Source organism: Barbus barbus (genome assembly GCF_936440315.1).
Source record: "Barbus barbus genome assembly, chromosome: 5".
Classification (NCBI taxonomy): domain Eukaryota; kingdom Metazoa; phylum Chordata; class Actinopteri; order Cypriniformes; family Cyprinidae; genus Barbus; species Barbus barbus.
Window position 1 is genome coordinate 26,005,917 of NC_136733.1, and position 22,443 is coordinate 26,028,359.

General features: G+C 38.6%; 1 protein-coding gene across 1 annotated transcript in view; it reads left to right on the forward strand.

The window, feature by feature from the left end:
• The window catches only part of LOC306869355 (phosphatidate cytidylyltransferase 1-like), a 24,743-nt gene continuing 2,300 nt past the window's right edge, over positions 1-22,443 (forward strand). The window contains exons 1-12 of the mRNA XM_079416096.1: positions 1-608; positions 15,066-15,214; positions 16,386-16,482; positions 16,799-16,896; positions 17,262-17,401; positions 18,732-18,790; positions 20,350-20,432; positions 20,713-20,800; positions 20,944-21,012; positions 21,393-21,545; positions 21,674-21,793; positions 21,905-22,008. Of these exons, the coding sequence (XP_079272222.1) occupies positions 549-608; positions 15,066-15,214; positions 16,386-16,482; positions 16,799-16,896; positions 17,262-17,401; positions 18,732-18,790; positions 20,350-20,432; positions 20,713-20,800; positions 20,944-21,012; positions 21,393-21,545; positions 21,674-21,793; positions 21,905-22,008 (1,220 nt within the window). The 5' untranslated portion in view covers positions 1-548. The remainder of the gene's footprint in view (positions 609-15,065; positions 15,215-16,385; positions 16,483-16,798; positions 16,897-17,261; positions 17,402-18,731; positions 18,791-20,349; positions 20,433-20,712; positions 20,801-20,943; positions 21,013-21,392; positions 21,546-21,673; positions 21,794-21,904; positions 22,009-22,443) is intronic.

Below are 22,443 nucleotides of genomic sequence, written 5' to 3' on the forward strand. Positions count from 1 at the left end.
AGGTACAGCTCATGTTAAACAAAAGAAGTTACTCAGCTTTGGGATGAGGGTGAGTAGCCTAAGTAATGACGGGGATGACATGAGGGTGAGTAAGTAATGACCAGGACAATGTCTTTCCACAACTAAAAACGGTTGGATGTGACTTCATAACATATGAATAAATCCAGTTTATCGTCATGATGACTTAACAAGAAGAAACCATCTCATTTGGCCTGTCGTGGGAGTTTGAGGAGTGAAGTGCGCTGAGCTCCAGCCGCAGAGTGGAGCAGTATTTCCTCTTTATGTTGAGTCACTGGATGAGAGAGAGAGAGAGAGAGAGAGAGAGAGAGAGAGAGAGGTTGGTCTCTCACTTAACTAACAAAACAGCAGCAGATCCGCGGGCATAAACAAATGCACGCATACTGTCTGTCCCTCCACCTGCCGCCGGAGACACTTCGATGGTCGCAGTCGCAGTAAATTAACCGGATTACCGAGAACCCCGCTCTGCTTTATTTTAACGTGGACCTACGACGATATCTATGCATAATTTAAACTGAAATAAGACAAAAATGACGGAGCTGAGACGGCGAGGAGGAGACCCTGACAGCACTGAAAACATCAGTGACAAGGTAATTTATAGAGCACACGCTCATTCGAGAGGCTTTATTTCTCTCAGTTGACTGCGAATGACCTTCTAGCTAAGCAGCTAGCGAGCAAGCAGTCAGACCGCTTCAGCCTGAGAAGATATTACACAAAAACAACTTGTTTAAGGCGATATTATGATTGTATATGGCGACTTTTGTGCTCGGGGACTGTCCCTTTAATTTATTTCATCTTTAAACTGTCGGTTGCCTCATGAAGTTGCTGAGCCAAACACACTGCAAAGCCACAGTGTCAGTGGCTGTGTCGCGAAACCTATTGAGCTGCCTACCTAGACAGCATTTTTAGTAGACGCGCCTAGAACGTTCTGAGTATTTTGACCGAGTATCTCATATAGATACGTTTTTCATGCCTAAATTATTGTCTAGGTAGGCAGCTCATTATGGTTTGAGACACTCAGCTGTCAGAGTCAGGTGGTGTGTGCCATACAGAAACCAAGTATTTAAGGAAATAGTTCAACCAAAAATGAAAACTGCCATCAGTTTATTGCCCTCATGTTGTTCCACACGAGTATGTCTTTCTGCTGTGGAGCACAAAAGAAGAAGTTGGTAGAATGACATTCTCGGTCTCCTTTCATTTTCTTTCTGTACATTGAAAGTGAATAGATTATCATCAACATTCCTTTTTACGGAAAAAAGTTGTCCGGGTTTGGAAGAAGATTACAGTCAGTTATGATATTTTTCATTTTGGGGTGAATTATTAGGGTGAATTATCGCTCTTTCAGCATTCAGTTATATATCAGAGAATACCTTTCAAATGGTATTCGTTTATTGTGAAACATTGTGTACCACTGAACCTGAGCTCCGGAGTGTTTTTGCAGGATAGTAAACCCATCATTAGGCACATCTTGAGCGGAAAAATCAATTCAGTTTTGGAAGTATATGTTTATTATATTGGGAAATATTTATTTAAGAGCTGAAAGATAAGTTTTGGGTCAGCTCTGTGTCAGTGAGGTGTATTATTAGTCATTTATCAGGAAGAAATGATTGAAAGACAGGTGCTTTAGTTCAAATGGTGAAAGTGTTCAATGTCAGCGTTTTGCTATCTGTAATCAATTCTTTTGTTTTTATGAATACTCTAGACACGCGCTTTGATTTTAGAGTGTCTAGCATCTAACAGAATCTGTTTACAAATCCTGTATATGTAGTGTATCTGTATCTGATTGAACAGAGCCATTCCTTTTTCCTTGGAAATGATGTAGTTTTGTTGATAGCTGAGCGTTGGCGTAGATCACTTGTGACAACAAATCACTTGGCCATAGTATGGAAATGTTGTGGGGAGTAACACAGCGGGCATCCTGAAAGTAGATAATTTGAACTCATGACTCAGTAATTACAAATGTTTTAGTCACACACAAGGCTTTTGAAGGAGATCTGTGCATGAAGGCTGTCTTGTCTTTGCACTGTTGAACTGTGTTATGAGGTCCATAGAGCTGTCATATGTTGTTTCCCCTGGAAAAGTTCCCTACAAGTAAAATTAGGGGACCAGCATTTGACAGCAGAGCCAAGAGCATCTTGGGTCTTAAACCCAAAACTTGACATAAACCAGATTGGTGGCATGATTAAGTAAAATAGAATATTTAAAAAAATAATGTTATTTTAATAATTTTAATATTATTTAAAAATAAATAATATGAATAAAATAAAATAAAATACATATGAGTACAAAAAAATAATAATATAACAATGAATAAAATATTTAATGACCATATTTAAAAATAAAAATACAATTATTATTTTACTTAAAAATAATATTCAATAACATTCCACACAAATCTTAAAATGATGTGACCAAGACTGCTGACTCAGGCATATTCAGCATTGGCTATTCAGAAATACTTCTGTTTATTCACAAATAATTCTGCAACGGCATCTGGTTTGTCCTTTTAATGGAAATAAATGTGGCAAATTTAGTCAAAGAAACGCTAAGGCTCAGAAGGAACATTGTGTTTTTGTCCTGGAGACCACTGACCTTATAAGACTAATGCTGTTGTCTCACGGGCAGAGCTTTGACTGTCCATCTAGAGCCCCTCAGCCAGTTCTGTCAAGGTCAGTTTCTCCATCACTCATAGTAACAAACAGTATTTACAGCCCTGCACTCTCACTGATGATTGAGGTTATCTACAGAGCTCAGTCTCGTGGTTTTCAGTTAATATCTTTTCTTTTCCTCTCATTGAGAGAAGCATCCTTAGCCTCAGTCTCTCTGGGCTTTCGTGTGGTTCTCTGCTCAATGTACCACCTCAGCAGTCTTTGGAGTTCAGTGGACCATCATAACCTCTGCACAGCACGTCCTGCTGCCTGGCCTCAGAGATAGATTCGCTCTCTTCCCCTGGTCAGGGCCTACTTCTGCAATTTACCAAAGAAAGCTTGTTACTCAGCACGTATTATAATCACACAATTTCTGTGATTCTAGAATTACACAATTGGGTTTAGGCCTGGCAGTGTAGATGTGATCATGTTATGTGGACATTTTTTTGTTATTTTGTGGCATTGATATTATTTAAAAAATACTAACACTAATTGCTAGCTGACCAACTAATTTTGCTGGTAAAAACTCCTGCAGGAAATTTCTAATTAGAGGTCAACTGATTGATCAGCTGGCCGATTAATCGGGCCGATTTCTGGCATTTTTTAATTAATTGTGCTGCAAATTTGGCCGATTTATAGGCAGGCACATCTGGGGGCAGCTAAGCGTTGTTGCAGAACACTGTACCGGAGAATCTCTCTCCCTCTGAGGCTGCGTGAGATGGAGCAACTCACACTTTGCAGCAGCACCTTGTTCACACACAGCTTCAGCTAATGATGGCAGAGCAAAACAGACCGTTTCAAAAGTGTAATTTTTTACCCTACTAGAATTGATGCCGGAAAGTTATCATATTCTTTAATGCAACAAGTCACGTTCATTTTCCTCATGAAATGTGTGTGACTATATACAAAGACGGTTCACTCCTATACTTATGAATGGGAGAAACTGCAACGTGCAATATGACGGGATAGTCCCGCCTTCTAAATAAAAGAGCCAATCGTTGATTGGTAAAGTGATTGCGTCACTGCAGCGGCCGTTAGAAGCTCTGGTTCCCATAGAAACCTGAGGCTGGAGCAGCCGATGCGCATGCACAGTTCTAAGCACGTTGGAACTGCGCTTGCGCATTGGCTGAGCTAGCCTGAAAATAAGCTTTTTAAACGCTATTTGATCATAAGAAACAACATTCATGGGGCAGTTAATTTCAGATTTTGTAGCTGATTTGAAATATGTAATTTAATTGCAAATTCAGCAAGCAGTTTTTGAGATTTCAGGATTCCTCCATTCATTTATATAGGACTTGGTCTTGTTTGAGCTGCCCAGAGGCTTTGCAAATATGGCAGCTGAGTGAACGGACTTTCCTTGAAAGGGACTTTGGTGTGGGTCTGACAATAGAGTGGTGGAACTATGATGCCACTTTGTAGGCGAAAACCCAGAAGCGAGTTAGCATTTTACCACTTCCAGTTCCATCGTCCCAGAGTCAATGGGTTTTTTGAATAGAATTTTGCTTAAATCTCTTAAATAAGCTCAAGATACTTTCACGTTTTATTCTACGACATAAAACACACCAGTTACTCCCCACTCGGGATTTTAAACTCTTATGTTTCTTAAAAAAGACATTTGCTAACAAGTTGCTAAATGGGTCTACAGGCGCTGTCGGAGACATTAAACGTCATCACGCCGAACAGTTTATCAATTTACAGTATTTTCCAGTTGTAGTATAATTTGTAATTCAATTAATTGTAGAATAACCAATGAATAGTTTCCTGTATCTTATATTGTTGTTCGACAATATTTCTTTTGCTTTGCCCCGAAATGCGACACGTTTTCAGAGGGAAGATACTCGTTTTATCGCTTTCCTACTGATACGGAGACTCTGGGTTTGTACCATAAGGTTACAATTATTACATGTAAACACCACATTTACCGGCTTTACGTGGTGAAAGTCAAACTTTAATGATGCATAGTGCTTAAAGCCACGTTAAAATTAAATGTTTACGGCCACATGAAGCTGTTAGAAAGCATATAGATTGAGGATTTCCTAGAAGCAAGGATACACCCTAACAAAATGAGAGCTGAAATGGTACTTTAGTGAACAAAGTAAGTTTAATCTTACCATATCCAAAAACTCGTTTACGCTGCTGTTATTTAATAGATTAAAAGCACTAGAATTTTATTGAATAGTACGTGGTGACACGTTTTTAATTAGAATATTAATATTAATCAAAGATTTATTGACTTTTAATGCACCTTATTTCAAAATGTACAGAAATACATGCTTTCAAATGTCCTTTAGTTAAGAATATTTCATTTATTCACTATTTATTACTAATGTCTCATTTCAGTTTTAGTTTGGCTCTAGTTTTGTATTTATTCCAGTGTATATGAAAAGGTTAATGTAGCGTGGATTAAAATTCATATACAGTGTAAATCCTTTTTACTGTACGTTAAAAATAGGGTTGAAAAAGTAGTCGGGAGCGTGGTGGTGACGTTGAAGGCGAGCGACCGTGGTGCTGTTGTTCGTTTATAGCCTAAGTTTAGAGTTTTAGTTCTGTGCTTTTATATAAGCTTCAAAATTTGTTAAAGTTACATTATTTTGTGAAGATTATCTTGATGGACAAAACGTGTAAGTTTCATGAACTATGACTGAACGCAGAGCTTATTTTTTGCGATTATCCAAAAGCCTATGGAAAAATCCTATTGGCTTTTTGTCGAGGAACCAGTTTCATGCTAACAGCCGATCCGCCTACAAAGTGATGTCATAGTTCCCCCACTCTATAGCCTCCACGATCTCATCGCTCTTGGCCAGTGCACTCTTAATTAGTTATGAGCAGCAGCAAGCTGTGTAATATGTATGAACTATTTTATTTTTGTTATCACTATGGCCATTTGACTTATAGCAGTGACCAGTGTTTCCCATACATGGATTTATTTGTGGCAGCTCATCACAATATCAATTTCAAAACTGACCACCACAAGTAGATTTTCCAAAAGGCTTACACTCCGTGGAATAAACTGAGCACTGCACATTTCAAAATTAAAATGCAGTGCAGGTGTTTTTACACTGGTGATCAACTGTGCTGCTATTTTCAACAGTGTTTTTCTGCCATAATGCAACAGTGGACTATTTAGCACAGAATAGAGTAAGCAACACTTGCAGTTCTGCTGCATCCACTCTCCTCCATTCACTTTTGACATCAGCCATGAGTGTGTGCATTTTGGTATTTGCTGCAACAGTATGAATTCCTGATTCGCCTGTTTTTTTGCCACTACTGTAAAGAATTTAAAGCAACAGTGAAAACTGTCATCCCCAGGAAATAGTCCACAGAGTCCTTTACTAACACTTTATTTTCAGCCTTGAAGCACTTTAGAGAAGATTTAATAGGCTGCTGAAGTGATGATTTGGCAGGTTTTTTGACATTTCCACTGTTCATTGGTTATATGATCTCTGCACGTCCTGTTACAGATACCGGCTCTGCAGGTAGAAACTGAATGAGAGATGCGGTGACTGCTGGCTGCAGTCCTTATGCCTTTGTGTGTTTGTGCTAGGCCTTTTGGGATGGAGTTGGACTGGGGCTTTTCCCTCTTTCTCTCTCAGGGATTAGTGTAGTCTCATTTATGGAGCAGCTAATCAGCAGGCTAGTCTTCTTATCCCTTCACTTCCAGGACTCTTAAAGGCAGTAGGATACATGTGTGGAGCACACAGCTCTCAAGGACACAAACACAGCAGTTTCTCTCTCTTCTAAAGGGAATGTCATGGATTTATAGTATTAATTTAATATTAATAAATATATTGAACATTATAATGATAAAAAGTTATAAAATTAAATAAATATTTATAAAAAAGTATTGTTATTATTATAAAATCATGCATATTATGGGTTCATTTTGTTGACTAATATAGTTTTATCATGTCAAACAGTTGAAACAAATAAAAGTTTATACAAAAAATATGATCTGATGCAAGAAACCTTAACTAACATTATAAGTGTGCATCAGGGAACAAAATAAAACCATGTGAATGCAAAATAGCCTGTTTGAATTGGGTGGTTGACTATTAGGGTTTAAGAGCTGTCGTGTCCTATTGACTGTTGAGTGTCATAAATATATCAGTGCTGATTCTTTTTCTTGACTGGACTGCAGAATGCTACTAGGCTACCATTTAGTGAAACCCTCAGTCTAATAATAGGTCTACTCATCTGTAGTGTTAGGAAACTCTCTCTTCTCATCTGTCTATTGTCCTGGCAGAGTATGAAGGGGATAATGTTGCAGTGTTTGTTGCCTTCTGTTTCCTTTTCGAAAATATCCTTTTAATTGTCACATTGCACAAAATATAGTTGGACTACACTGATGTAGCTGATAGCTGGAATGAGTGTTGCTCAGATCTGTACATTTCCATCAATGTTTTCTGGGGGCTTGAGTGTGTCCTCATTAAAAAGTTAGCAGAGGGTTTCTTTTACTAGCCTTAATCTGAGCCTTGTTTCAGATATGAGTGACCTCCTTGCTCAACACTTGCTCCCAATTACTTCCTCAGCACAACTGCTTACAGTCATGGTCCAAAGGCTTTAGTCCATTGGCTAATTTTGGAAATTGTACAATGTTCATCTTGCTCATACATTGCCAAATTTGGTCGTCAGTAAGGGTTTTGAAAGAAACCACAAAATACACAAAACCTATGAATAACAAAGCCAGCATAGTCTCACAGGAGCCAGACTTTTGCCCGGCATAAAGTCTGTAGCACATTCAGAGCTTATTCTGGCCATGATCCACCGACTTAGTCTGGACAGCAGTGTCTTTTATGTGACCTTTTAAAGTTGGTTTCTGAAATTCATATTTATGCATGTGTCAGACAGTTCATGCCAAAACAACTTACAGTGCATGGAATATGTGAAATAACCTTTGTTATAGAAGTACTGGTAATGTAATTTATTTAGAAAGTGTGTAGGCCGTAGACAAGCATTACGTCTACTAGGGGTGGGACAATAAATCGATATGGCGATATATAACGATCCTTCTCTATGCGATACGAGAATCGATATATGGAGCCAAAAAGCGATATTTTCATTAATACAATAAGGCACTCTAAATAGATTTCCCTGCTTCCAGCGTCTAAAAACTAAAAAAAACTACCCCGGAAGTGCCAGAACAGCTATCAGCATGGACCATATGCACCGATCATGTTATTATTGCAGAGCGCATATTCAGTCCGTGAGTAGCCTCTCCGCTGGAATCGCAGGTGGATTTCCCTCACTATATGTGTAGTGCATAAATCTGCACCTGTGGCATGGACGGCGAAACAAAACTTTGTCAGAGCCGTCATGTGGCTCAGAAGTATGTGTGCTTGTCGTGCATCTACATTTGAAATAACGAACCTGAGCGCGCAAAAGACGTGATGCGACCGGCTATTTTTTCCCTGCATGCCATATGTGCAGGGCACCGTTTTTATGATGAGAGGAGAGGAAAGGCTGAGAAAGCATTTTAGGTACATTTTGAAAATGTACCAGGTTTATATATATATACACAATATAATATAAGTTGATAAGCAGTTAAATGTGTTGGTTTACACACAGAGAAAAGTGTAAGCTTTTAAGAAGTCCAAGAATAAAATGATTAATTTACTTAACTTGTTAAAATTGATTTACATAACTTTTTTTTGCCGTTTTCTAACAGTTTGGACTTGAATAAAGAGAACTTGCACTTAACCTTTTCACAGGCATTTTGTTTTCATAGTTAGACAGATATCGTGATGTATCATTATATGATTGTCAAGCAATATATCGATTATCGCAGAATTGCTGTATCGTGATATTATCGTTATCGTGAGCCATGTATTGTGATTATATCGTATCGTGAGGTACCTTGCGATTCCCACCCCTAACGTCTACACAGTATTAAATATTAATTTATCAGCATGTAGCTTGTTTGCTGTGGCTTTTTTTTTTTTTTACATTTACAAGCTTTAGTTAAGATTTTTTACTAGACACTGGCACAGCATTTAAATCCAGATTGCAGATTATGAGACAATTACACATCAGGCTTTCCAGGATGTGGGCTGCTGCTGAAACCACATGTAGAGGCTTACAAACTAGCAATGACCAATCCTTGTTAGCCAGTAATATTTCCCTATAATGATGTTATCGGTGAACATTAGGACTGGGTATTGATTTGACAAAGATTTCACAAATAGATGTGATTCTGATTCACAAGCTCTTAATTTAGTTCTGATCTTGATTCAATGCTAAATCAACTAATTTGGATATCTATCAGTACAGTATATATGTGAATTTTTCTTCTCTCTCAACTAATGCTGTAAACTGGTGCTTGAAACACTGTTAGAGCGATTACATGAGACATGATACATTTCAGAAAGTACCTCAGCCCTTGTGAACATGTTGAGTTATTCATTAAATCATAAACACAAGCTGTTATGATGACATATTGGTTCAACTTTTTCTTTTAGTATACCCCCCAACTAGGGATGGGCGATATATCGCATGCGATATGCATGCGCATCTCGTCAGTAAAGCCGGTTCCTTGATTAGCGCTAAATCTCCATCACCTGTTTTCAAATGGAGCGGCATTTAATACACGGAGCCGTAGTTCACTGACAAGCTATGCAATTTGCGTTCATTGTCGAAGGCGATATATCTGCAATAATGAAAGCGATATTGCGTAGCTTGTCAGTGAACTACGGCTCCGTGTATTAAATGCTGCTCCATTTGAAAACAGGTGATGGAGATTTAGCGCTAATCAAGGAACCGGCTTTACTGACGAGATGCGCATGCATATCGCATGCGATATAATCGCCCATCCCTACCCCCAACCATCCATTAGTTTCCTCTTCTACTGTTACGACCATATTTTATTCTGTTCTTTGGCATGTCGTTGTGTTGTGCTAGCCAACACAACAGTGAAAGATGAGAAAGCAGCCTCTTTTCACCTTGCTTCGAGCAGACGGGTATCTTCAGTCTATTGCACCGCACCTACTCGGGTGCCATGTCCTTAAGCCCGATTGATTTTCCTCAGAAGCATTTGTCTAGCATTTGCAAAAGTCATGCTGGCTAATATCCTATCCACCGTCGCTCTCTATTACTTTGACTGGTAAATTTGTGATTTCCATGAAGGGCTGCATTTCAGGGTGATTGCAAAAGACTACTGAATTATGACATTGTGAATTGTCCGTTTTGTTTTGAGTCTCCATCCAAGTGTCTGGTGGTTCTCTCACCTAATTCATTGTTTTTGGAAGTGTTTCTTGGAGTGTGTTTGCATAATATTCCAAAAAAAGAAAGACTAGAGACAGTTCACTCATATTGCTTTGAGCTGCAACATGCAGAGTGCTGCAGGGATGATGTAATTTTCTAGACAAAAACTATATCGCTGATATATCACATAGGCTATATCACTTCTAGTTCCATCATCCCTTTGCTTCTGGTGATTGTATTTAGGGTTCAAAATTCATAAAAGTTAGATTCATTTGTGAAGATAGTCAAACGTATAAGACGATTAACAAAACGTATAAGAAACTTTTGTTGGTCACAGAGCTTATTTTCTGCAATAATACAAAAGCCATTTGAAAAATCCTATTGTATCTATCGCCAGTAGAAAAATGCTTTAAAAGCAGTTGATTTACAAAATCAGAATAAGCTTTATTGGCCAAGTATGTTTACACATACGATGAATTTGTTTTAGTGACAGAAGCTCCACAGTGCAACAGAGAGACAGCAACAGGACAGGACACAGATAATAAATAATAATACAAACATCCAAATAGGCAATGTACAAAACAGAAAAAGCACAATATATAATATAGACAATTATTTGTGTACAGGTCTGATATGTGCAAATTTGAAATGAAAAAAATTAGATAAATGAAAAAGTAAGCAAGTGTGGTGAATAAATAATAGAGTTGTGTGTTCCGCGTTTTATTGTCAAGTAATCATGAGATGGATTGCCTGAGGGAAGAAACTGTTTCTGTGTCTGGTCGTTCTGGTTCTCAGAGCTCTGTAGCGTCGACCAGACGTTAACAGTTCAAAGAGGGAGTGTGCTGGATGTGAGGGGTCCAGAGTGATTTTACCAGCCCTTTTGCTCACTCTGGATTAGGGCTGGGTATCGAGTTCAATACTTTTTAGGCACCGACCGAATTGCCTCGATACCACAGAGTATCGAAAAACGTCTTGTCGTTCGGTACCAAATTTCGATACCTAAGGGGATAATCTCATTAATGTCAGTGAGCCAATAAGCCTGCAGCACTAGATGTGTTTGACTAGATGTGTTTGACTAGAAGTGACGCGGTTCTGATTGATCAGTGTTTGATATCCGCGTGAGCGTTTTCGAAAGCGTACGGAGCAGTCTGCTCTCTATACGGGCTCTCTATATGGGGGAAGTCGTGGCCTAATGGTTAGAGAGTCGGACTCGTAATCCAAAGGTTGCGGGTTCGAGTCTCGGGCCGGCAGGAATTGTAGGTGGGGGGAGTGAATGTCCAGCGCTCTCTCCACCCTCAATACCACGACTGAGGTGCCCTTGAGCAAGGCACTGAACCCCCAACTGCTCCCCGGGCGCTGCAGCATAAATGGCTGCCCACTGCTCCGGGTGTGTGTTCACTGCTGTGTGTGTGTTCACTGCTGTGTGTGTGTGCATGGGTTAAATGCAGAGCACGAATTCCGAGTATGGGTCACCATACTTGGCAGAATGTCACTTCACTTCACTTATATCGCGCAGTTTCGCTTACTTGACACAGAGTGAAGCTCGTGTGACATTTCAGCGTCTGCCGTCTCACTAAATGAGGACATAAACACATGAACAACAGCTCTAGAACTGCTCTGAGAGTCACTTCATGAGCATTTTACCATTTGATTTGAGTAAAACTTGCGTCATATCATATACACACAGAACTGTAAAGGTATTCCCGGAAACCTGTCAAAATAATAGTTCGGTTTAACTTGGAAGACACTGCGGCAGAAATAAATTAATATTGTTCAGCAGAGTGTACATACTGCTACTACTAGGCTACTATTAAAAAGATTAAACTCTTATTTTTTAGTTAATGATCACACAACATTTCTTCCATGTTTTAATTTTAATAGTAAAATTTTGTTTACAAAATAAATAAAGTTTTATTTTCAATAATTTAAAAGAAAAATGAAATTAATGTTTTATGCCTTCATTTGAAAACCAGATACAGAACACAGAATTTCTGAGGAAAAAGAAAACATTTCATAAGGCTGTTTTAAGAATAAATTTGAATAAACTAAGTAGTTTTTATGCATTCAAATAATTAGACATACTACAACATAGAATTTAATAACAATAAAACATTGTGAAAGAAAATAAAACATCCACTTATGAGAGTGGATAAAGATTTAAAATTTCTTGAAGTCTTTAACAACCTAGAATAAATGAATAGAAATGATGATTCTGTCTGAGCTATGCGTTTTAAAATGAGCACGCACTAGTGTAAACCGAAAACTATTTGAGCTTTATTAAAATTATTTGTACTGATTTATTGTGTTGGCTATATTTTGTTCCTTTGTGCAGTGGCTCAGGAGATGAGTCTTTGAGTCTGTATACATGTCAACAAGCTGAAAAAAATTAAACCAAATTTTTTTGAGATAATGTAATCTTGTTAAAACTGTTTTCATTAAATTGGTATCGAAAAAAGTATAGTTCAGGAACCGGTATCGAACTCAAGGTGTCCGTATCGGTATCGATATCGAACATTTTTGAACGATACCCAGCCCTACTCTGGATAAATACAGTTCTTGGAGAGTGGGGAGGGTTGTACCAATGATTCGCTCAGCAGTCCGGACTACTCGCCATAGTCTTCTGAGGTCAGATTTGGTAGCTGAGCTGAACCAGACAGTTATTGAAGTGCAGAGGACGGATTCAATGATGGCAGAGTAGAATTGTTTCAGCAGCTCCTGTGGCAGGTTGAACTTCCTCAGCTGGCGAAGGAAGTACAACCTCTGCTGGGCCTTTCTGGCAATGGAGTCTATGTGAATATCCCACTTCAGGTCCTGAGAGATGGTGGTGCCCAGGAATCTGAATGACTCCACTGTTGTTACAGTGCTGCTCATGATGGTGAGTGGGGGGAGTGCAGGGTGGTTTCTCCTGAAGTCCACGTTCATCTCCACAGTTTTGAGCGTGTTCAGCTCCAGGTTGTTAAGACTGCACCATACAGCCAGCTCCTTAACCTCCTGTCTGTAAGCAGACTCGTCACCGTCCTGGATGAGGCCGATCAGTGTGGTGTCATCTGCAAACTTCAGGAGCTTGGCAGAGGGGTCTTTAGATGTGCAGTCATTGGTGTAGAGGGAGAAGACCAGTGGGGAGAGAATGCAGCCCTGAGGAGCTCCAGTGCTGATTGTACGAGTGCTGGATGTGGATTTACCAAGCTTTACTAACTGCTGCCTGTCTGTCAGGAAGCTAGTGATCCACTGACAGACGGAGGTGGGGACAGAGAGCTGAGACAGTTTATTCTGAAGGGTGTCCGTGATGATGGTGTTAAAAGCGGAGCTGAAATCCACAAACAGGATCCTCACATAAGTCCTTGGTCTGTCCAGATGCTGCAGGATGAAGTGCAGTCCCATATTGACAGCATCATCCACAGACCTGTTTTCTCTGTAGGCAAACTGCAGGGGGTCCAGTAAGGGTCCAGTGATGTCCTTCAGATAAGCCAAAACCAGTTTTTCAAATGATTTCATGGCCACAGACGTTAGAGCCACAGGTCTGTAGTCATTAAGTCCAGTAATCTTGGGTTTATTTGGGATGGGGATGATGGTGGAGCGTTTGAAGCATGAGGGGTCTTTGCACATCTCCAGTGATCTGTTGAAGATGGGGGCCAGCTAATCCGCACAGGTTTTTAGGCAGGCTGGTGACACACCGTCTGGGCCTGGTGCTTTCCCTATTTTGTTCTTTCTGAAGACCTGGCACACGTCATCTTCACTGATTTGAATTGTAGGTGTGGGGGAGAGGGGGGTTGCTGGTGGTGTTAATGGTTGTGTGGAGAGGTGTTCAGGACGGGTGTGGGTTGTTTTTTCAAACCTACAGTAAGTGTCATTCAAATCGTCTGCCAGTTGTTGATTCTCCAGAGCGCTGGGGGATGGTGACTTGCAACTGGTTATATCCTTCATACCTTTCCACACTGAAGCAGGATCACTGGAAGAGAAATTGTTCCTTAGCTTGTCAGAATAATTCCTCTTTGCCACTCTGATCTCCTTTTCCAGTGTGTATTTGGCCTGTTTATACAAGACTTTATCCCCCTTTCTGTAAGCATCTTCTTTGGCCTGACGGAGCTGTCTGAGTTTTGCAGTGAACCATGGTTTGTCATTGTTGTAGGTTAAACGAGTCCTGGTAGGAATGCACATATCCTCACAGAAACTGATATATGATGTTACAGTCTCTGTGAGCTCATCCAAATCGTTGGCAGCATTTTCAAAAACAGTCCAATCAGTAAGAGAGAAACAGGCTTGTAAATCCCGCTGTTTCATTAGTACATCTTTTAACAGTTCTTAATACAGGTTTTGCAGATTTAAGTTTCTGCCTGTAGGTCGGAATAAGATTAACCAAACAGTGATCAGAGAGTCCTAAAGCTGCCCGTGGGACAGAGTGATATGTTTCCTTTATTGTTGTGTAACAGTGATTCAGTATATTACTGTCTCTGGTGGGACATGTAACATGCTGTCTGTATTTTGGCAGTTCACGGGAGAGATTTTCTTTATTAAAGTCCCCGAGAATGATTAAAACAGAGTCCGGGTGTTGTTGCTCACTCTCTGTGATCAGATCAGCGAGTTTCTGTAAAGCTGTGCTCACGTGCGCTTGCGGTGGAATGTAGACACTCACGAGAATGAACGAGCGGAACTCCTGCGGCGAATAGAACGGCTTGCAGTTAATGAAGATCGTTTCTAGATCTGAACAGCACATCTTCTTTAAAACAGTTACATCTGTACACCACCTCTCATTGATGTAAAAGCGCGCGATTTCCGCGTCCCGATCTGCTCTGATCAGCTGGAAATTAGGCAGATGAAGTGCGCTGTCCGGTATGTCACCATTCAGCCAGGTTTCCGTGAAACACAGAGCAGCAGAGTTAGAAAAATCCTTGTTTGTCCGGGAGAGCAGGAGTTCGTCCGTTTTGTTGGGTAGAGAGTTTAGATGCTAGGCATTTACAGATGCCATGTTTACAAAGTAGTTTGACAGAGACCAGTTAAAACACCCCTATTTAAAACAAAACACACACACACCGTAATAACCGCACAACAATGCCAAATAAAAAAAAAATTGTCATAAAATGCAATTTGTTTGTGTTTATGCCGGTGTTGTTAAGTGTATATAATTATCTGCCTTGAAATCAGTGCATTAATTATCTTTTCCTTTTTTTACTTCCCCTCACCGTGTGTGTTTACACTCTGCAGGAGGCAGATGGAGACGACAAGCTCGCTTTTTCCGGTGAGGGGGAAGGAGAAATGGAAGGCGACTCCAAAGCAGACACACCAGACGTGCCACCTTCCACAGATAACACTCCACAGTGTCTCAACAAAGCCCTGGAGGGCTTGTCATCTAGGTACCCAATGACACTGAGCTCATGCGCAACTCTCCAAACAATTTATGTCTGCATTATGTACCTGTATGGATGTTTAGGCCCCACATGGGCAACTATGAGTCTCTGATGTATCACAAACAGGTTGAACCTGTTTTCGCTGGGAAAATAGGAAACCTGTACATTTAATATTCTCTAAAAACAACCCTTTCCGCACATGAAGGATTTTTTTTGTAAAATCAGTTCCTTGTAAAAATTGATCTGGATAATCTTTGAAAGCTAACACGTAACCTTACAGCACAGTGTATTGCTCAGCTATTCACTTTTAGTTTTGATCAATAAGACAGACTCTAGTGATATTTGATATGCAGATGAGGTTAGGGGTCGGTCAAAAGGGAAATGGGCCCTCAAAGAGATTAAAGGGGATCTTTATTGGGAACAATCCTAATCCTTGTCAGTTTTGCTGTTTTATTGGTGGGATTTGCTGCAGCCTCTTTAAAAGACAGCAGAGGCGCTGGTCCAGTGACATGCCTGAATGCCGGAGCCTGGCTACCCACCACATTTTGTGATGATGCTGCACTTTTTTTCCCTCCCCTTTCTCTTTCTTTCCATTGACAAATTCCCTCCCATTCTTTTCAGTGGCTTGCATGAGTTGTGGCACCTGCAAACAGTTTATTACACTGTGGGCCAGAAAACTAAGAATTCACATCTCTCACGAACCCCCATTTATTACATTTATGGCACCATTGGCATAAATCTATCCCATCAGTTTTGTTCTCCCAAAGCGCAGAATATCATAAATACATCTTGAATGTTCAACATTGAAGCTTAAATCAAACTGAAATCATTATCATTGTTTTGATATACAGTAGATCATTCAACTCAAGCTATTTCATTCAGTTAAACACTGGGTGAATTTCAACAAGGGGGAAATCACTGGGTCATCAGTTAAACATTTCACACAGCTTCATTTCCACCTCTTTCATGGGTTTCTAGCACATTTCCAAGTAAACACAAAGGGAAAATGTCATCTATACCCTTAACAGTGGGGATTTGCCAGCTCTTATAAATGTATTTTCTTATATAAACTTTTTAACTGTCTGGACAGGTTTCTTGCAAAACTGTAGTTTTCTTTTTGTCTGCATTCAAATAGATTTTCAAATAGTTTATTTATTTTTTATTTTGATCTCAACAGGTGGAAGAACTGGTGGATTAGAGGCATATTGTCATTGACAATGATCATTGGCTTCTTTCTTATCATCTATTTGGGACCCATTATGCTTATATTAGTGGTAAGTGTGAGTACAAGCCATATATGTACCGTGCAAGCAGAATTACCAAGACAAACACACTGACCACTGGCTAGCTAACGTTTGTGGTTACTATAGAAAGCATTTACAAAACATTTAATCTGTCCTCCTACAAACCCTTTGGGCCACATACTGTCATTTAGCTGATTTATAACCCTGTCTAACTTGACATAATGTAAAAATACCACTAAAACACCTACTGTGTTTTAACTAGAAGTTTGACAGAAATTTGTGTTCAGCTCTTACAACATACTTTTTTTTTATTACAGCTTACTTTTTTATAATCTATTTTTTATAGGTTATGGGTGTTCAGATCAAGTGTTTTCAAGAAATTATAACCATTGGCTACAGAGTTTACCATTCCTATGATCTACCATGGTTTAGGACTCTTAGCTGGTAAGTGAAATGCTGCCTAAGTACCATTTAAAGCTTTCCTTTCACCCCTTATCTCTTCCCCCTACTCTACTGATTCATGTACTTTACATTCATGTATGCACACTCAGCTACAAACAAACACACATCCACTCTCTCACGTTTTACCAGTTACCTTTTGTCATAGATAAAGTAGTGATTTAACTGGACTTGAGCAAAGTGCACTTCCATGTTGGAACCTAGCATAAAGTACACCCCACCTGCACGCTTTGTCCAAACAAAACAAGATGACAACCAAGCAACTGAAAGGGGCCATGTATTGTTTCCATCAAATACATTTCTATCCCTCAAATCATCAGATCTTGACACAAATGCACCTTGTATTTCAGGTACTTCTTGATTTGTGTGAACTACTTCTTTTATGGTGAGACAGTGGCTGATTATTTCGGCGCACTCGTCCAAAGGGAGGAACCTTTGCAGTTCCTTGTGCGTTATCATCGGTTTATTTCTTTTCAACTGTATTTAGCAGGTGAGTGTAACTGACAACTCGCATTAAACACTCCACTGAAACTTTTATGACTCTAGGTCAGAAGCCCACAGTGTACACTTAGCTTTATAGCATAGTTTAAATATTGTTTATAGATTATATATATCGAATGGTATTCGATTGTAAGTTGATTGTATGCTTGGTCACTTTGACATATGCTTTTATACTTTAATTATATAAATATGCTGTTGCTGCTCTGTGCCAACAAGCGATTCACCTGCAGCTATGCTACCGTTCAAAGGTTTTTTTTATTTAGTAAGCACACATATCTTGACCAAAAAGACAGTAAAGACATTTAGAATGTTACAAATAATTTCTATTTCAAATAAATACTGTTCTTCTGAACATTTTCATCAATCCTGAAAAAAAAAAATGCACTACTGTAAGTTTTCCACAAAAGTATGAAGATACAGAACCATTTTTAACTGTGCCAATAAGAAGAAATATTTCTTGAGCACCAAATCATCATATAAGAATGATTTCTGAAGAATCATGCAACACTGAATACTGGAGTAAACAGCTTAGCTATTTTTAAATAAAAAATATTTTGGCAGTATTCATTTTAATAATATTCCACAAAATTGCTGATGTATTTTTAATCTAAGAAATGCAGCTTTGGTGATCATAGGGCACGTCTTTCAAAAACATTCAAAAATCTTACCAACCTCAGACTTTTGAATGGTAGCATACATATAGCACAACCTTGAGTGTGAAAATCTGAATAAACAAATAAACATGAATTTCAGAATGTTTTAATATTTGGTGTGTTGCCCTTTTGCTTTAATGACAGCATCACTCAAACTGCATGAACTCCACAAATTTGTATAAAAACCTCATGAGTTCGGACCAGCTCAGGACCATGAAAAAGACGCTGCTTTGAAAGTAGATGTACAGTAGATCATGTTCATGTACCTCTGCCTCTGTTATGGCCATAAATTCACAGCATGCTGGCAGCTGTTGCAGATCTGTCCCTCTGCAGTCATTTCTTCTCGCTAAATCTTGCTCTCTCTCCAGCACGGCTTAATGGTCATCATCATCATATATAAATCAGAATATACAGTATAAGACATAACCCAGTGCGTTTGTTCTAGAATTTTGTTTTTAGAATGTACAAAAACAAAATGTCCTATAATGATGTGTGCTGCTGTCATAACAGTGATATGAAAGATTTCCAAAACAAAAAAATGCTTGTCTGCAGTCTCTCAAATCCATTTCTTTAAATGGAAATCAGAATGAGACAGTAAACAGTGATAAGGTTTATAATTGCTTCTGTATTGTAGGAAATTAACCGCATGTTATTTGCTTTTTACAGGTTTCTGCATGTTTGTACTGAGTTTAGTGAAGAAACATTACCGCCTGCAGTTTTATATGGTGTGTATCAGTCATTTATATGTCAGCCAGAACTAAACTGTCCATTTCATTCACAGTCATGTGCATATCATGTGTTGGACCTTTTGGATACTCAATAGTCCCATGTCATAATATGTCATATTATCACATTTAATGTTATATTTCTGTATAGAGAGTTCGCATTTAGATGCACTGGGCATTGTGAAAGTATTGCAAATAATGTTTAAATGAGTCATTGCATGGCATATATTTACAATGTATGCAAGGCAGCACTTTAATTACTTTTATTCTGGTCTAGTGCTGAAATGCGGGCTTTCATGACCCTTTAGCATATAGACTTCATTCAGATTTTGCAGTGTAGATAATTTTAGTACTATTTATGTGTATATTATATGTAGGGAATTTTAGTTTAGGTGTCCATTTTTTTTTATTTATTATTATTATACACAACAACGTTCACACGTTCAAGGTCATTGCAATTTTTCAATGTTTTTGAAAGTCTCATATGCTCACCAAAGCTGCATTAATTTGATCAGACATACAGTAAAAAACAGTTATATTGTGAAATATTATTACAGTAAAAAAAAAACTGTTTTCTATTTTAATATATTTTAAAATGTAATTTATTCCTGTAATGATAAAGCTGGGTTTTCAGCAGCCATTATAACTGCTTCATAACTGCTTCCAATCATAACTGCTTAATATTTTTGTTGAAACGGTGATACATTTTTCAGGGTTCTTTTTTCAAAAGAAGTGCATATAAATTTGAAATAGATATCATTTGTAACGTTAAATATCATTACTGTCACTTTTAGTCAATGTAATGCATCTTTACTAAAGAAAAGTACTCATTTTAGAATTTTCACCATTCAAAATGTAATGGAAATGATGATGCCCACAATTAGTGTCAGGACCACAGCAATGGCGGCTCTGATGCTGCTTTTTAGTGGCCCAACCCTTAAAACCTAAATTCAAGCTGCTGCCTTGCTAGCACTGATATGTCCTTCAAGACATGCAAACTTAGTTTTGATGTAAGTTTTTGGTTATTTATTAACCAGAAACCTGAGTGTTGAGCTGTTGGGTTGAGTCCAGCTACAGTGGTTCAGAATCTCTAATAATAGCCTCGAACTGTGACTTACTTCTCTTCAACCTTTGATGTCAGCAAAATGTCATTTTCTTTGTGAGTGTGGGTCACACCCATTCCACATGAACTTAAAAACTGGCAAATGAAACACTCAGCAGCCAAGCCAAGTTTGCTTGAGCATTTAGGAATCAAACATTTAGAATGTTTATGTCTGTTATTAATTTTATAGTCTTAGTACAGACTTCTGAATTGACATTAGAGAAAGAAAAAAAATATTTCAACAAAAACAAATCATGCTGTGATTTTGTTTGTTTGGATATGTGCCATAACTTGCTTTGCATTATCATTGAGTGAGTAAATAATATTTCAACTGTTCACTCTGTGTGTGTGTGTGTGTGTGTGTGTGTGTGTGTGTGTGTGTGTGTGTGTGTGTGTGTCTGTGTGGATGGCCATTGTATGTGTGTGTGTGTATGTTTGTTTGTGCTTCCCATTCCAGTTTGCTTGGACCCATGTGACCTTGTTGATTGTGGTGACTCAGTCACATCTGGTTATTCAGAACCTGTTTGAGGGAATGATCTGGTAAGCCCACCTAACCTGACAGACCCGAGGTTTCACCTCATTGAGTTTTTCAAGCTGCATTCCTGTGTTTCCTGATGTTCCACTTGATAACTTGTTGCTCAAGGGAGAGCTGAAACACTCATTTTTTAGTTAACTTTATTAAAATGTACATACTAATTCTCTAAAAGAATTCACTGATGTAAATGAAATTAACTGAATTTTTCTTTGTATTGTTGTTCACTGCAGTTTCTTCTCTCCTACAGTATATGTTTGTAAAATAAAACTGTAATTTGTTCTCTAGGTTTATTGTTCCCATCTCTATTGTGATCTGTAATGACATCATGGCCTACCTATTTGGCTTCTTTTTTGGAAGAACTCCACTGATTAAGGTTTACCTTTCCTCACAGCTCTAAACATTTCTGATAAACATTCTCCATGCCTTCGTTTTCTGAACTGATGAGTATATTTCCATAATTTAATGCATTGTGGATGAAAATGATCTCATCTCAAACCTTTTTGCTCTCTCTTACAGCTCTCCCCAAAGAAGACCTGGGAAGGATTCATTGGGGGATTCTTTGCAACAGTGGTCTTCAGTTTCTTTGTAAGTCACCATTAGTCTTTTGAAGATCCTTTTTTTTTTTGCAGGATTTCTAAATTGCCTAAAATGTGTGGCTTTTGGTGTCTCTTTTGGTATCCTCTACGCAGTCTTCATACATTATATGTACATGTACTTGCATTGCTTTGCAGACCATGTCATACTCCTCGATTGGTCGATTATATACAATGCCTGCATGCACTCTTCAGACCTTACCTTCAGCAAGTATGAAAAAAATGTGAAAACATAGCCATTTTAGGCAATTTAGAAATCCTCGCCAGGACATGTTATATGCTCACCCTGCCTTCAAGCAACACCAACAACTGTTATATTACCTCATAAACCCTCATGACAACTAAAACCGTAATGTCTCCCTCCTATTCCAGTTTGCGTACCTGCTATCCCAGTACCAGTACTTTGTTTGTCCAGTGGAATATAACAGTGAGACAAACCGCTTTGCTGTGGAGTGTGAGCCATCGAATCTCTTCATGATTCAGGAATACACACTTCCTGCAGTGGTGCAGAATGCAGTTAGATGGGTGAGTACAGGACAGGCTAAAACTACATGCTGTAACACCTAAGACATTGAGGCCTAATAAAGCTCTGCTTAATATACTATAATTGAGAGGGTTGTTTAATGATGTCTACGTCTTTCTTGTGTCTGCAGAAAACGGTGAACCTTTACCCTTTTCAGATCCACAGTATTGCGCTCTCTACGTTCGCCTCTCTGATCGGACCATTTGGTGGATTCTTTGCCAGTGGCTTCAAACGAGCTTTCAAGATTAAAGTTGGTTCACTTTCAGCAGAAGTCACATAAACCCTTGAATTTGTATTTTACGGTCTTTATGCACTTGGAGTGACCGTTACACTATGAGCTTGTGTTTTTGTTATTTTGTAGGATTTTGCGGACACCATTCCTGGTCATGGTGGAATAATGGATCGTTTTGACTGTCAGTATCTGATGGCAACGTTTGTTCATGTTTACATAGCAAGTTTTATCAGGTGAGGAAGTCAGGTGACCTCTCAACTTATTTGGTTACACTTCATTCTTTCTAAAGAATATTACCAATCAAAATCCATAAAATAGGTGCTACTGAAAGTATAAAGAAAATAAGAATTATTTCAATTAGAATTAGACACATGATCCAAAATGCGAAATGAGTGTAAACATGGGCTTTGGCCAATAAGTAAATTAGATTTACTCATCAGTGAAGCTGTTACTTTATAATTACTTTCAGCATAATACATGGTTAAAGTCAAACTATGACAGATAGTCTGACCCTTCCTGATTTAGGTGTCACAAGCGAGATAATTCAAATCAAAGAAATCTACTGAGACTTGTGCATCTTCATATTTTATTTTATTTATTTTTATTATTTTTGTCCATTGTACAGCTTCAGTATATATTGTATAATTTTACACAAAATATTTGATTCT